The sequence below is a fragment of the Neolamprologus multifasciatus genome, chromosome 15 (assembly GCF_963576455.1).
Source record: "Neolamprologus multifasciatus chromosome 15, fNeoMul1.2, whole genome shotgun sequence".
In the NCBI taxonomy this organism is placed as follows: domain Eukaryota; kingdom Metazoa; phylum Chordata; class Actinopteri; order Cichliformes; family Cichlidae; genus Neolamprologus; species Neolamprologus multifasciatus.
The window spans coordinates 23,346,619-23,361,582 of record NC_140453.1 but is presented as its reverse complement, the minus strand read 5'-3'; the positions used below and the strand labels follow the sequence as shown (position 1 = coordinate 23,361,582).

The following is a 14,964-nucleotide window of genomic DNA, read 5'->3' as shown; positions in this document are numbered from 1 at the left end:
ACATCAGATGCTCCCTAATACAAAAAGAACAAAAAGGTCAATTATAAATTGAGCTGCATTCATTTAAAAACCTGTAAAATGTAACATTTTAGAGAAGGAGGGAGTCCCAAAGTCCCTGCTGGAAGCTTTAAATGGATATCCAGTCCAATGCCGTTCAATTATGATTTCAGACTGCCCCCTGCTGTCTAGGGAAGGACCTGCAGCTAGTGCCACTGAGGCTAGATATTACAGTTTTTTCTGATTGCTTAAGCACATTTTTTGTAACTATTGGCTATTTTTGCAAAACTCTACACACAAATAAGAAAACCTGTCACCCAATTATCAAAACATTGTAGTTCTCTTGCAAAAGCGAACACAGCTAGATTAACTCTTCACACCTTCGTAAAAATGGTGTTTTCGTATCAAACAGTACACACAAGCCATCATCTACTAAGCACACAATGCGCCAACTGCACACTGATGGTATGAATACAAAACACATCTGGCTTTTGCTTTCTCTGTGTACAGATGTCAATTGAACATTCTGCCTCTGCCCCCAACATCTGGACGTCTAGCAATTCTGTAAAGTAACAATTTCAGTATTTTTGCATGTATGGTACTGTTGTGTTTCTCATTAGAGTATGGCAGTGCTACAAAGTACTTACCGATTCTCATTTCGAAATGTCCTAATGATGCTTGCCACAGTGTAGCGGCTCAGTTTAGGCTGAACCCGTTGGCCAGCTTCCCTCAGGGTCATCCCATGGTTGATGACATGGTCCACTATTGTAGCCCTGATGTCATCAGTTATTCTGTTTCTTACTCTTCTTACCCTTCCTCTTTCCCCTCCTCGTCCTCTTCTTGCTCCTCTTTGTCCTCTTCCTCTAACTTCCTCTAACCCTCTTGCTTCTTCACCTCCACGTCCTCTTCCTCCAACTTCTTCACCTCCACGTCCTCTCCCTCGGCCTCCTCTGATTCTCACTCTTCTCACTCTTACTGCTCCTTCCATTGTACTCCACATAGACAGCTTACCTGTGGCCTGTTTATAGTGCTTAGGCTGATTGCAAAGTGGACTAATTATCTAAAACAGTTTTCACATGTGAAAGTGTGCCAGACAGTTGGCAAAATAGTGTTAATGATAGCCATACATGTGTATAATTTTGCTAGGAGTGTGTTGGAAATTTGGTAATTGAGTGTAAGCAGTGAGTTGTGCCTACAGTTTTGCAAAGTGTGTGTTACAAAATTGCAAACTGAGTGCAAAGCAGTGTTTGTGCTTTTAGTTTTGCAAACTCAGTGAGTGGTTTTGCTATAAGTGTTAATAGTTTTAGGAATTGTGCTATAAGAATCACAGTTAGGGTTTAAGCATTCAGAAAAAACTGTAAAAATCCAGGACAAACAGCACCCTCCCAGAGACTCAGAGATTCATTTCCTTCATAATACGATTAAGTGAAGATCAGGGATCGATCTGTTTGGTAGGATTATTATTATTACAGCAAACCATCAGTTTAAGAAATGTCTACAAATCCCAAATAGCAGACACACTTGGTTTGTAAAGGTTTGTAACGAGAAAAACTTGAATGCAAAATGAATGGACGAATCATTGTGAGCAGGGGCGTCTTGTAGTTTCTGATTTATTTATTTGTTTGTTTTTTGTTAATTTTGTGGCAAAACAAAACTGGCCAGTGAAGCCCTGCTGGGTGTTTAAATGTTCAGACAGTAACAGTGGATCTCGTCTCCAGTGAGGTGGGAGCGGAGCTGTAATGCAGGCAATCTTCCAAAAGGAGGCGCCGCTACATTAGAAACCAGAGTCAGTCAGGCAGTATTTAGCGTTTCTTACTGAGTGTGGCGGTTAATAGTCACAGATAGTCTTTTAAAACTGTGGAATTTAAAATCCCAAGTGAACATTCAGATGTTGCTTTTTGAGATTGTAACAGCTCAAAAGCAAGACGTATGATTTAAAACATGAATCATAAATAAAAGGGAAAAACAGATCAGTGGATGCTTTCAAATGAAGGGAATGAACTTGGTTTAGGAGCACTCTGGCTCCTAAACCAAAGAAACAAAAGTCCGGTGTGAGTGAAATGTGCGGTGTAGATGAGGAAGAAAGCGGTAATTAAATATATCTGCGTACAAGATGAAATAGAATATTTAAAATATGCGAAACAACGATTTCAAGGCTCCTGTGCAGCCTGTGTACTGAAGCAGTGCCCGAAAAAGTTTTTTTTTTCATATTTTACATTTCATATGTTATGACTGTTTTGCAAAGTACTTTGTAAAAGTTATAATCCTGCTTAAGTCAAAAAGCTAAAGGTTTCACATCAAACATACTTAAAGAACCCAAAGTAAAAGTACTGATCAGACAGAATATTATTGGCTCAATATTACTGTATATCACTTTAATGCTAAGGCTGGAAATGATTTTAATCATTTGTATATTGTTCGGCAGTTTTAGCTACAATGAAACAGATTTGTTTATTAGTTTATTTATTCTGTAAAAAATAAAATCTCTGGGTGCCTCTGGAGTGACAGGTGCTGGTGTCATGGGCCGAATAAGATCAAGAGAAAAAATTACCAAATCACTGAAGGGGCTAAGCACATGGGGTTGGAATTCAAAGGTGCAGCACCGCGACTCAAATTATAGGACTACAGCTGCCTATGCTAGCACCATAGACTGTATATAATAGATGGACGTCGTGTCACCTGCTGGTTTTTGGCCCTGCATTTTGAAACCTCAAGATGGGTGTTTTAGCCACTGCTGTGCTGCATTCAATAAAACCAGAAGTTGGCTTGTATCAATAAGAAGGTGCTAATTTGCTTCACAAAGTTGTACAGGTGCTGCACACAGACACAGATAGTCGCTAATTAGTGCGAAATAACAGTTTAATAAAACTCCACAGGTCATAATATTAATCAGACAGCTGCAATAAAAATGCACAGACATAGAGAGACTTCACTACAGTGGCTGCTTTGACATGCTCATTTACTGAGTGAAGGACAACCAGGCGACTGCAGCTACACGTGCCTGTGTCAGCTCACCTGCCAGTCAAAGCAACCACTGCAGTACCCACCAGGTTCAGATCAAATAAATAAAGAAAACTTTATACACTTTTTGTGAAGGGGGAACAATCTACAGAGGTCAGTTCTGTAAACACGTTTACTTCAGCTGTAAATTAGTGTTTTCATGAGGGAGTCTGTGAGGAATTACTCGTTTTTAGAGGCAACCTCAAGTGGGCATTAGGGGAACTGCAGGTTTTGTTAACTAGATGCTGGTTTCGTTTTGCAGGAGGATGACGGTTGGTACCAAACAACCTGTTCTTTGTTTTGTATTTAATTAAATTAATGGACTGATTTTGTGGAACAGCAGTCTAGCACTGCTGTGCACTTTGTGACTTGATGGGAATTTGACCTGCTGTGTTCAGTCACCAGTTTGGACTGCGTACATTACAGGTGGGTTTAATTTTGCAGTTGAATCAATGATCATAAATAAAACTATAAAAAAATTACAAGTTGTAATGAGTCTGGTTTTGTTGTTGTTATTTATTTCTGGACTTTTTAAAAAATTCTTTGTGGTGCCTTATTATCTTATTATTTATTTGTCAGTTCTGTTTAACATGCACACACAGAGTGGCTTTGAACAAACTCTTTCCAGTGATGTAAGTTCGTTGTGTTGTCCTTTAAACAGATCCTTTGGCAGCTGCTGTCCTCTCTGGAAATAAACAGCTCAAGATGAGTTCAATGTCAACATGTGGACATGGGAGAAAAGAAATCCAGCTTTCAGAGCCCTTCAGGAACTCTCGTATTTCTGATGACAGCCTGCAAGCAGGAAATGAGGAGAAGGAAGAGGACGAGGAGGAGGTGGTGGTGGTTCAAATCTCTTCAGATCGCTGCAGGCTGCAGTCGGAGGGTTGGATGGTGGGGCGGTGAGACGTTGTGGACGGCAGCTGATGGGTGAGTTTGATACAGATTTAACCTGAAGGTGACTCTGAAGAAGAGAAAAGGGATTTATGTGAGATTTGGAGGAGATTTCATCTTTTCTGGAGTGTTTTATTGAAGAAAAGCTGCATTGTTGCTTGACTATCTTTTAAAATGTGACACGGTGTAGCTATACCAGCAGCAAGTAAAGTGAACACAAAATAGGCCGCCGAGGTGCTTTTAAACTAAAATGAGCTGATCTGTGTGCTACAGCCTCTTTAAACTGTTGTTGTGCATTAATAACACTTTTAATAAATATTAAAAGTGTTTTCAGAGTTACAAAGTATGCATGCACCTATAAAAGAATCCAGAGTAGACCGGAGATTATGCAGGGTAAAGGGAAGATTTATATTTGATAAAAAAAAAAAAAACAGACAGACAACATGAAAAGTAAGCAGCATATTCTTCACTTCTTCACTATTGATGAGAAGTTCCCAAAGATGAGCTTTTTTTTTTTTAAAGTTTATGAATTTATCACTCAGTGTTTACAGAAACGTGTCTGAGCTTTAGTCTGCTGCAGTCAGTCAAATTAAACTCCTTCCTTCCTCATTTATCTAACCAGGAAAGCTGCAGGTGAAATAAAGAGCGCGTGCTAATGATGGGCAACAAGAACAATAAATATACGATTTTAAAAAATGCCTCTGACTGATGATAGATGTGCACAAACAGTGAGGACAAAGTGAGATTCTAGACTCCAGTGAATGCATTTAAATGACTGTTACCGACTGTCAGAGGAACACACAGCTTCCCCAAAACATATACAAAGTATTAAGAGAACAAACTGGTTCATTCAGCAGTGATTTAAATTCTCAAATAAATCATTTTTGCTGCCAACTTGCGAAAAGCTTTTTTGTCCTATTAACACCCAGAAATCTCCTCAAATGGAGCCAGAAAGTTTTAAGGCTGAATTTTAAGCCATAAGAAGATTCTTCTAGTACAGCAGATGAGCAGAAACAAACAGGAAGTGCACTAACACCACAGATGAATCCTCAGCTGAGCTGCATGTAGAGTTAGGAAGAAAATCTGATCTATAATTGAAGAGTGGATTTAATCTGTGCACACAAACACACATCAGCCTCATCAGCCAGTAAGATCTCAGCCTAATTTAATGTGTTAAACATTCAGTCACTTAAATTAATTTAATCTACGTGTTTAGTATAAAAAAGCTGGAGATTGAGACATTGAGATTGAGAAATCAGAAACAAATTACAAATTTGTCGTTTTTTCGGAGATAAACTTTAATAAAACTAGTATTGTTATGGATTTATTTTTCAAGTAGCTATCACATAAAGAAGCTTAAAAATGTTTGTTTTATTTGCACATTTTATAAGTGAATTAAACTACAATATACTAAAAGTTTTAAATTAACGTTAATAACATGTATTAATGCCATAGATGACGTAATAAATTTAATCATTATTCTGGTTAAATAATCTTCAGTCATTTGTTTAATGTTTATCATTTAAATAACAGTTAAAATCTGATTTATGTTTAAACAGAAAAACTAACACGGTCACACATTTAACGTCGTTTAACGGATACGTTTATTTTGAGAACAGGGTTTATAACTTTCTTAAAATAATAATAAGATGTTTCCTGCGAAGCCTTTAAACCTGCTCCCGCTTTACACCCGAGCGGCTCGGTCACACCTCTCCCCCCGTGTTGCAGAGCAGAGCTACGGGGAGGTGAATCAGCTCGGCGGGGTGTTCGTGAACGGCCGCCCGCTGCCGAACCCGGTGCGCCTGCGGATCGTGGAGTTGGCGCAGCTCGGTATGCGGCCCTGCGACATCAGCCGCCAGCTACGGGTCTCCCACGGCTGCGTTTCCAAGATCCTGGCTCGCTACAACGAGACCGGCTCCATCCTACCGGGGGCCATCGGCGGCAGCAAGCCTCGGGTCACCACCCCCGCCGTGGTGAAGAGCATCCGGGACTACAAGCAGGGGGACCCGGGCATCTTCGCCTGGGAGATCCGGGACCGGCTGCTGTCCGACGGGGTGTGCGATAAGTACAACGTGCCCTCCGTCAGCTCCATCAGCCGCATCCTCAGGAATAAAATCGGGACTCTTTCTCAGCCGCGACCGTGCGACGGCATCAAGGCCCCGCTGCAGTACGGCCCTGTTTACCCGTACCCGTCCTACAGCGGGCCCGGGGCACCCTCCGGGACCAGAACCGGCAGCGGCACCGCGGGACACATCGGCCTGCCCCGGAGCTGGCACAACTTCCTGGGCATAAGGGCCTTCATGGAGCCGGGAGGTTGGTGGAGACTCTTTATATTTCACACTTAACACTCAGTATAAACATTTTAAAAATCGGGTTTATGCATTAAAACATTTAAATTTTGTTTAAAAGATCTGCTGGTTTATTCAAATAAATCAAATCAATTATTCTACTTATATCTTTAATTCAGTAAAATTAATTATCTAAAAATTGATAAGGTTTGATTTTACATGATGAAAATGATTAACATTTACCTTTTTAAATAATCTTATAATAATAACAATACGTTTGATTAGTATAATAGTTATCCTCCTGTTAATTTAAACCTTAAAAGTTTGAATCTAAACCTTAAAGTTCTCCCGACTTTAAATGAAAACATAACTTTAGTCCACTGTAGATTAAAATGAGTTTTTCTTTAAAATTAGTTTAAATCAAAAATACTATGGGGAAAATGAAATGAATTAACAAATTAAATGTCTTTAATGGGTGGGTGAGTGAATCAGCAGATTATTATTGTTATTACAAATAAGAAAATGGGTTTATTTATTTCCTCACTGGATAATTCTTGTACATTTAAATTGTCAACATGAAACTGTGAAATATTCATTTCCAAAATCATCTTGTCTTTGAGAGTACATTTCAACAGATGAGAGGCACAGATTATAAGTTATTCATACACTGTGACCCCAGTGACCTTTTGATAAACTAACAAAGTCTAGAGACCATCATTCACTGCAATCTAATCGTGCTGTCGTGTTGTTCCTGATTAAATCCTGATTAAATATTAAACACTCGTATTTCTGGTTAAAAGTATCTGGTTTGGAATCAGCTGAATATAGATGAGGTGATATTTTTGTATTTTGTCAACAGTTACTGTCGAAGTTTGAGATCAAATTTTCTCAGGTGACACGATGGTTCAGTGGTTGACGCTGTCGCCTCACAGCAAGCCCAGGTCTGGTGTTTGAATCCACTGGACTGGCCTTTCTGTGGCAAACTGTGATGTTTGTAGGCCGTGTGTTTGTTTTCTCTGGGCACTCGAGCTTTAGGGTTAACCGGTGATTCTACGTTGGCCGTAGGTGTGAACGTGAGCGTGAATGGTTGTTTGCCTACCTGTCCGAGGCATAATCAGCCTGAAGTGGATGAGCACTTAAGAAATCAATATTTTTCTTTGGCTCAGGGGGTTGGTAAGCGCATCTGTAACCGGAAGGTCGCCGGTTCGATCCCCGGGCTCTCTGTCCTGGTTGTTGTGTCCTTGGGCACGACACTTTACCCTACCGCCTACTGGTGTTGGCCAGATGGCGTGATATGGCAGCCTCGCTTCTGTCAGTCTGCCCCAGAGCAGCTGTGGCTACAACTGTAGCTTGCCTCAACCAGTGTGTGAATGTGAGAGTGAATGAATAGTGGAATCGCAAAGCGCTTTGAAAGGTGCCTTGAAAGCGCTATATAAATCCAATCCATTATTATTATTAAAATGTGCAGCACGTACTGATTCAACACATGCGAGGCCCCGGAGATCATTTTGATATTTATTTATTCATTCAGTACTCACATATTATACAGACTAAAAAAACCCCCCAAACAATTCATATAAGAGCCATGCCTATTTTACAAATAATGACTGAACAGGCTCAGACTGAAGCCGTGCTTCTATTTATGCCTGGCCTGTATAGTTATCATTAACGGTTCCCTGCCAAACAAACTAGCAACAATATTCTCACATGTAACCCTCAAAAATACAGTTTTGATGTGTATTCAGTTACGTCTGTGGTCCTTCTGTCTTAACCTTTGGATCGTGAGGCTTCATGCTTTCACATTATTTCTCTGAATGATTTTAAATGTATCGGTGCCATTAAAAAAAAAACATTCGCAGTACGTTCATTCAGGGTGCGTCTAAACAATGTGATGCTCCTCAACAATCAAACTCTCGTGCTAAGTAAATCCATCCTGTCGAATTCTGCGCAGCGCACATTTATCTTTAAAGCAACAAACTATTATACATTTAAATGTTTGCCTTACCACACCTAACACTGGACAAACAGAATGCAGTAAAAACTAAATTATTCCTTATTTTATTTTCTCCCTCCATCATGTGATTAGAGAAACACAAACTGGCAATAAGCCAGCCACTCTACATCAGCAATGTCTGCATGCAAACCAGATCCAGGAGATATTATCAGAGAGTGGAGTCTGGAGTGCACGGAGGTTTCTGAGAGCGCTCGTCTGTTGGTTTAGTGTGTGTGTGATCCAGACAGTTTCCATGTTGCTGCTCAGGGCTCTGCAGGGTCAGACCATCTGCTGCAGCTCTTGTTGTTCTTCTGGAGGATGATGGTACTTCTTTATGACTCTGCCTGGATGTTTGGGCTCATTGCTCTCCTGCAGAGTTTGAAGTTATTGTTTTTGGGTGAAAGGTGCCACAGAAAAATGTTTTTAGCTGCTGAAGTTCTGCAGCCACAGAGGAATGAACTGCCTCAAATACATCAGAGACGCTGTTAACCAAAGCGTTTGTCTGTACAGCACCTTTTCCAGCACCTTTTTCTTTTAAATTTTATATTTTTTCCCCACAATTTCTTTTTATTTTGTTTCTGTTTCAGTAATATTTATCCTGTGCGTTCCTGCTGTTGCTCCAAAATTAAACAATGTGGAAAAATATTAACTGAACCATTTTGTCGTGCATAAGAGTTTTGGTTAACAATTACAAAAAGCCTTCAACTGCTGTCCTTCAACAAACCCTAATATGTGTTATTATTGCTAATGTTAACCTGAAGCAGGCCAGAAGTGGCTCCACTTCTTGTCTTCTTATTCCACCTTAAACTTTTTAATTCTATTATGTTTTTATTTACTTTTTAAATTTACTCTGAGTGGACTCATTTAATCTTATTTTTTTATTTGAGCCACTTTGCTTTTTAAAAGTGCTTTCTCAAATATCCTTTGCTGGGCCAGTTACCTATCACGTACTTTCAAAAACATCGACCTACATCAATATTTAATGTGTTGTTCCTCTAACAAGTTTATGAAATTTGATTTAATAGGTTTTGCACAAACGACTTTACTCTAGTCTGACGAACCAAAAGACAGATAACTGTTAGAACATCGGTTCTCAACTTGTCCCACTGATCTCTGCTGAATCAGTTTGCAATGAAAAACATTAAGACTGTATAATTTTTTTTATGAGCTATATCATTTTACATGTTTTTTTAAAGGTGTGCCTGGATCTGATGGACATCCAGCCAAAATGGAGGAATGGACCAGCGTTCCCAGCATGACCAGTATGAGCAGCAGATCGTTTCCGTCTGGAATCAATGGAGTCGAGAAACCCAACAACGAACTGGACATCAAATATCCACAGCAGGTAAGTAACCTGAACATTACCTGCAAACAAAGTGTTTTTGCACAAGGAACACTTTTAACTGCAGGAAGGTACAAATAAAATAGGACTTTTAGGTTTATTTTGGCAGTAAAACAGGAATAAATTCTGATTATGAAATTAAACTGGTCAACATGTCACAGGCTTTACATGAACTGGAAAATAAAAGTGTGATTTACAGCACACAAATGAATTTATTAAAGGCAGAATCCTTCTATGTCTGAATTTTGCTTTACTTGCTGCTATTTTGCCATTTGCTTGTTCTGCTTTGATGATAGTTGTCAGTCCTGATTGTGAGGAGAGCCCTGATTGGCTACAATCCACCAGCCCCTCTCATGTTTTCCAGTTTTTCGGGGAAAGTAGAAACAGCTGTTAAACTGAGACTTAGAAATACTCCAGTGGAAGTTTTGAAGAAGGAGCCTAAATTCTTGGATTTTCTTAAAAGGTTGTCTCAAGTGTCTTTAGCTCATTAATTTCATCTTTGTGTTAACCTCTAACAGCTGCTATAGTGCACAGAGCTTATAGAACAGCTGTTGTAATGTGGACAAATCAAAAGGGAGTATTTTACTATTTACTTTGGAACGAAAAGGAAAACAAGGACATTTAGAGAAAGAGTTATTTCTCTAAAAAATTTTAAATTGTTATTCATGTATTATTTTTTACTCTTTTTTGTAAATTAGGGAGATTTTCTGACTGTGCAATTTAAAAAAATCAGAAACTGGAAGATTTTCAAAAGTCCTCCAGAAATCTCATTAGTTAAAAAAAGTAAAGCTTTAAAGGCATTTGTGATCAGGGAGATATGCAGGACTATTTTTTTTTTTAAATAAACGTGCATTTCAGCCTAATGGCTTTTCAAAAAACGAGTAGACCAGACTCACTTATGAGAAAACCTTTTAATATTTATTAAAGGGCAAAATGAATGTTTAAGCCATCATCGAGGTAATTTGAGAAAAAATGTCAGTGACAATATTTTTAAAGTAAGACCAGATCCAAGCATCAATCGACAACAATAATTAGTTGATGGAAAGCGTCGGCATGTGAATCATCCTGAAAGATCATGGATTGATCGGAATGTTACTTCAAATCAAGTGGGATTAAAACCTTTCCTTTTTTCCTTGTTTTCCTCAGTCTTCATCCGGCCTGCCTGGTTACCTCTCAGCTTGTGCATATTCTCCGCCGAACCAGTACTGTGTGTATGGAGGCCCTGCAACCAACTACATGAACTCTGGACACCACTGGCAGCCCCAGTCCTCCAGTCTGACTCCCAGTTTAAATTCCAGAATGACCCCCAGTCTGAGCCCTGGAATGACTCAGAGTCTGAGTCATCCCAGCTCAGCTGCACTACAGGAAGCTGCAGATTTCCACTCCACATCTTTCAAACTTTCGCAGAGAGAAGGTGAGAGTGACTCAGACGTCGCCTTTGAGCCAGTTCTGTGTAGCACCACATCTGGTCCAGATGTTTTTACTGTTACTGATAAACTAGCAGACCCCACTGCTGTGATGAAAAACAAGGGGATTTCTGAGACTAAATATTAATGACCTATTGGCTTTAATTTAAAGTGAAACCATTGTGCTTATTTCACTGTTTATGTTACACCGAGCCTTGTTCAAACCCCTCAGTTCATATGAAACAAGCTCTTTGATATCATACAGACCTGAGAGTAGAAAGGAAAAGAGATGCATAAAAAAAATCATGTAGATAAGATAAAAGAGAACACATTAAAACCAAACAAGTCTGCTGCAGGGCTGCCAACCTTTCACTCTCACATTCACACATACAGGCAATTTTTAAAATCACCAGTTAATGTGATCTGCACATGTATTTGGACTGTGGGAGAAAGCTGAGGTACCCAGAGATAATCGATGCAACCATGGGAAAACCATGCAAACTTGTACTAATTCCAAAACAACAAAAACAGAAATCTTAACAAAATTGTTCATTTGAATGGTCTCAGTGTCAGATCACTAGGCATTGGGGATATGTGGCAGTTATCCATCATTGTGTTTTGCTCTGAAAAACAGTTTATGTTCATTTAGTACAAGTTATAGATCATTAGCTAATCATTAGCTCTATTAGTAAATTGCAAAAATAAGTGGACCTAGAACCAAACCTTGTGGGACACCTTCCGTTATCGTTAACTGTTGCTGGTCAGACAAGTAATTCCTGAACAGTAACTGGCGCCATTTTAAAAGCTTGACACACAAACCACGATCATCTGTGTGGTCCAAAAATCTAGCAGCCGGGTGTTTTTCTTATCCAAGCCTTTATCCAGAACCTAAGTAACGGCAAAACAATGCAGTGCATACACGGCTTCATCTGGATCATCTGCCACAGAGCATGCGTTTTATGTATAAGAGACTCTATACTCTTAGACAAACTGGCTAATTTGGAAATTGGCCTTTAGTTATTCCTTCTTTCCTAACTTATTTTAGGGCGATAATATGACTGGTTTCCAGAAGTGTGCTGTATTTCTTTGCCCCGCAGATTCCCGATTACTCTGCCAGCCCACTGTTGATATTCAGTAGTATTTCAGTCTTTTGTAGGATGGAAGCTAAAGAGAAAGTTGACTTTTGTGGCCTGGCTGAAAACTACAGATGTATAAAACTGTCTCTCTAAAAAGCCGCAGTGCTTCTATCCAGTGTTTTAAGCTATAAAAACACATCTGAGAGAATTTATTTTCTGCTAAAAGCTGCATTTTCCTCCTCAACAACCACTAATGTGTGTGCGTTTTTAAGAAACACTACGGTTTTGTTAAGATTAAAAAAGCCCCAAATTGCACAGAAGAAATAGCTCCTGGTTTTCACAGAATAAATAACATTTCCTTTATAGTTAGTTGGCTGTCCTGTGCAAAAACTGACATAATTCACACATTTTCTGTGTAAACTGTTGTTAGCAGTACATTTCTAACAAAAACAGATTAAGTTTGATAAAAATGAATGAATTTCATAACTGTTTGCCTTTTTTCATCCTCAGGACTTGGCCTCAACAAATCTAGTGGGGAATAAAAAAAAAAACCCAATAAAAAAACACAAAATATTAATGTACTGCAAAACCAAATGAAAATGAAACTCTGAAATTTTAAGGGCAGACGTCTGAAATAATGAAGCCAAATCTGATTTCCCACCAGCAGCGTCAAACCTTATTAAAGCTGCTGAAAAACACGAAGCCCACAGAACCAGTTTCTGATAACCATAAACAAACAGATCATTCCTATTTATCCTTTGTTTAACCAAAAAATCCCTTTGAAGTTAGTTTTTTTTAAAATGAGGATCAGGCTGGGCAGCAGGTTTCAGTACAACACACTCAAAATGAATTTAAAAACCCAGAGAGGACCTTTAAAGGAAGGTTGAATAAAATACTTATGATCACTGAAACAGAGAACTCAGTCTTTCTTTCTGTAGCATCTCTGACCATCAAAGGAGATATACTCTTTCTCCTGTCTGTACACTCGTACCTAGAGTAAAGGTGTGTTTGGATCTGAGGTCTTGATTTTAATTAAGCCATTGAGCTATCTGTGAAGTTTCTTTAAAATGGCTTTCAAAGTAGCAAAGAATAGAGAGGCGTGCGTGCAAGTCCATGCACAAACTATAATTCATTTTTGCAGTTGATGAAGTTCTTTGTCAATTAATGAGAGTTTTGTGGTATTTTAATGCTTTCAATGTCCTACTTATGACTTCTGATGCTGCCGAACTGATGCTAACACTTCGTCTTATCATCACGAGAGTATTTACTCTGCCCAGCTTGTACAATGAAAACTGACATTAAGAAAAAACGTGTTTTGTAGGGGGTACATTTTAAGAAGAACTACACCAAAACAAACTGGCCAAATATTGAACACACAAGTGTTAGATGTTTCGGTCAACTTTGCACAACTAATGGGCAATCTTATGAGTGCCCCGATTCAGGTCAAATTATATGTGTGATAATCATTTCTATGTCTGCTACTGTGTGGATACTAAAGGCTGTTGTGACCTGTGCTTTCAGTGGTAGAAGGAGTATATTTATCTTGCACGTGGACTTCAATGCTAGCTCTGTTGTCATGACAGTAATACCAAGTTACCCATGTAAATTGATACAAAACTAGATTACGTACATGAAATAAATCATCTTTATATCCATGCCAACAAATCCCTTTATGATTAGATTTCTAATTCCCTTAGGGAGAACTCTCTGACCAACAAGTGTCTATTAAAAATCCTTCAAATAATTGGGTTTCAAAGGGCTTCCTAGACTGATGGGCCACAAATAAAGTCGGAATCCTCGTTAGGCTGATACGACTATGTGCATATGATTAGAGAAGAGCTGTTTAATCTCGATAAAATAAACTGGATGCCGGTAAAAGAGAAACATGGTCACGATGTTGCTAATGGGTTATTTCTTGTGTTTCCTCTGCAGAGGAAGGGAAACTTCCCCTGAACAAACACCATCACTCTGCTCACAGATTATCTTCAGCCTCGTGACGACGTGGAGGAAACGCAGTGGGACTGGAGCGATGTTTAAATAGGGTCATGTTTTAGAAGATTAGTGGCAAACTGAGCTGTGACTGTGCTGGAACTACAAACCAATCTGTCCGAATTGGGACTTTTATTTAGTGATGAAAAGGTGAAGGAAGAAAACATGAAACAGACCAGAGAAAGTCCTAAAAAAATGTTTTTAGCTTGAATAAAACTAATTTGTCTTCCATATAATTTGATGTTGTTGCCACAAAAGAGAACGTTTAAGCTGCATTTGAATTCTTGTAAAGTATTTTGGCAAAGCTGTATATATATTTTTCTATACATTTGCTTAATAAATATTTAATAATGCAACAAATAATGCATCTGTGCTTATTTTAGCATTAGGAGGAAAATATTTTCAACATATTATATTAAAATGGATCAGATAAGAATCTTATCATTAGAAACTGTAGTTATTAATTAGTGTTATTATCCAAATTGTTTTGTCTTTTTTTTAAAATGCATTAAATGAGTTTGGCTCTCCTGTAATTGAAGTTTAATGACACTATTTATGACATAACAGGTAGATTTTGTTGTTTACCTTAAGCACAGCATATATTTAAGAGTACTTGATAATAAGTCTGTTCTTTTCTTGGCTTTGTCTTAAATATGGAATGTAGCCTGAGGTTACTCCATGTCATTTACTTCTGTATTTAACACCAATAATTAACGAAATCTTCGTCTGTCTGTTTTAACCAAACATACCTTCGTCTGACCCACCTGAGACATACCTGGCGTGTCTGAGAGCCTGAGTAAATTCCACACTTTTTATTTTTCAGTTAAAAGTTGTCACCTGTGTAGAATTTTCTGGCTCTAGGACAATAACAATATATCTTGTCTTTTCTTATCCCACAGTAACTGCTGCCTGTAGCAAATGTTTCATCGCTGAACAACCGTTGGACGACCTTTTTTTCTTCCTTTTGGTTGGTTTAGAAAAA

General features: G+C 38.6%; 1 protein-coding gene across 2 annotated transcripts; it reads left to right on the top strand.

Moving 5' to 3' along the window:
- Positions 1 to 3,677: 3,677 nt before the first annotated feature.
- On the top strand, positions 3,678 to 14,375 carry pax1b (paired box 1b). Of its 2 annotated transcripts, none has more exons than XM_085133473.1 (5): positions 3,678 to 3,924; positions 5,617 to 6,201; positions 9,366 to 9,514; positions 10,658 to 10,925; positions 13,926 to 14,375. In XM_085133473.1, exons 1-5 carry the CDS (start codon positions 3,921 to 3,923, stop codon positions 13,988 to 13,990), a joined length of 1,071 nt encoding a protein of 356 aa, XP_084989599.1. In that variant the 5' UTR covers positions 3,678 to 3,920; the 3' UTR covers positions 13,991 to 14,375. The 2 variants fall into 2 exon arrangements, with proteins under 2 accessions (XP_084989599.1, XP_084989600.1); XM_085133474.1 differs by having other exon boundaries at positions 3,681 to 3,924; positions 5,622 to 6,201.
- Positions 14,376 to 14,964: the final 589 nt, after the last annotated feature.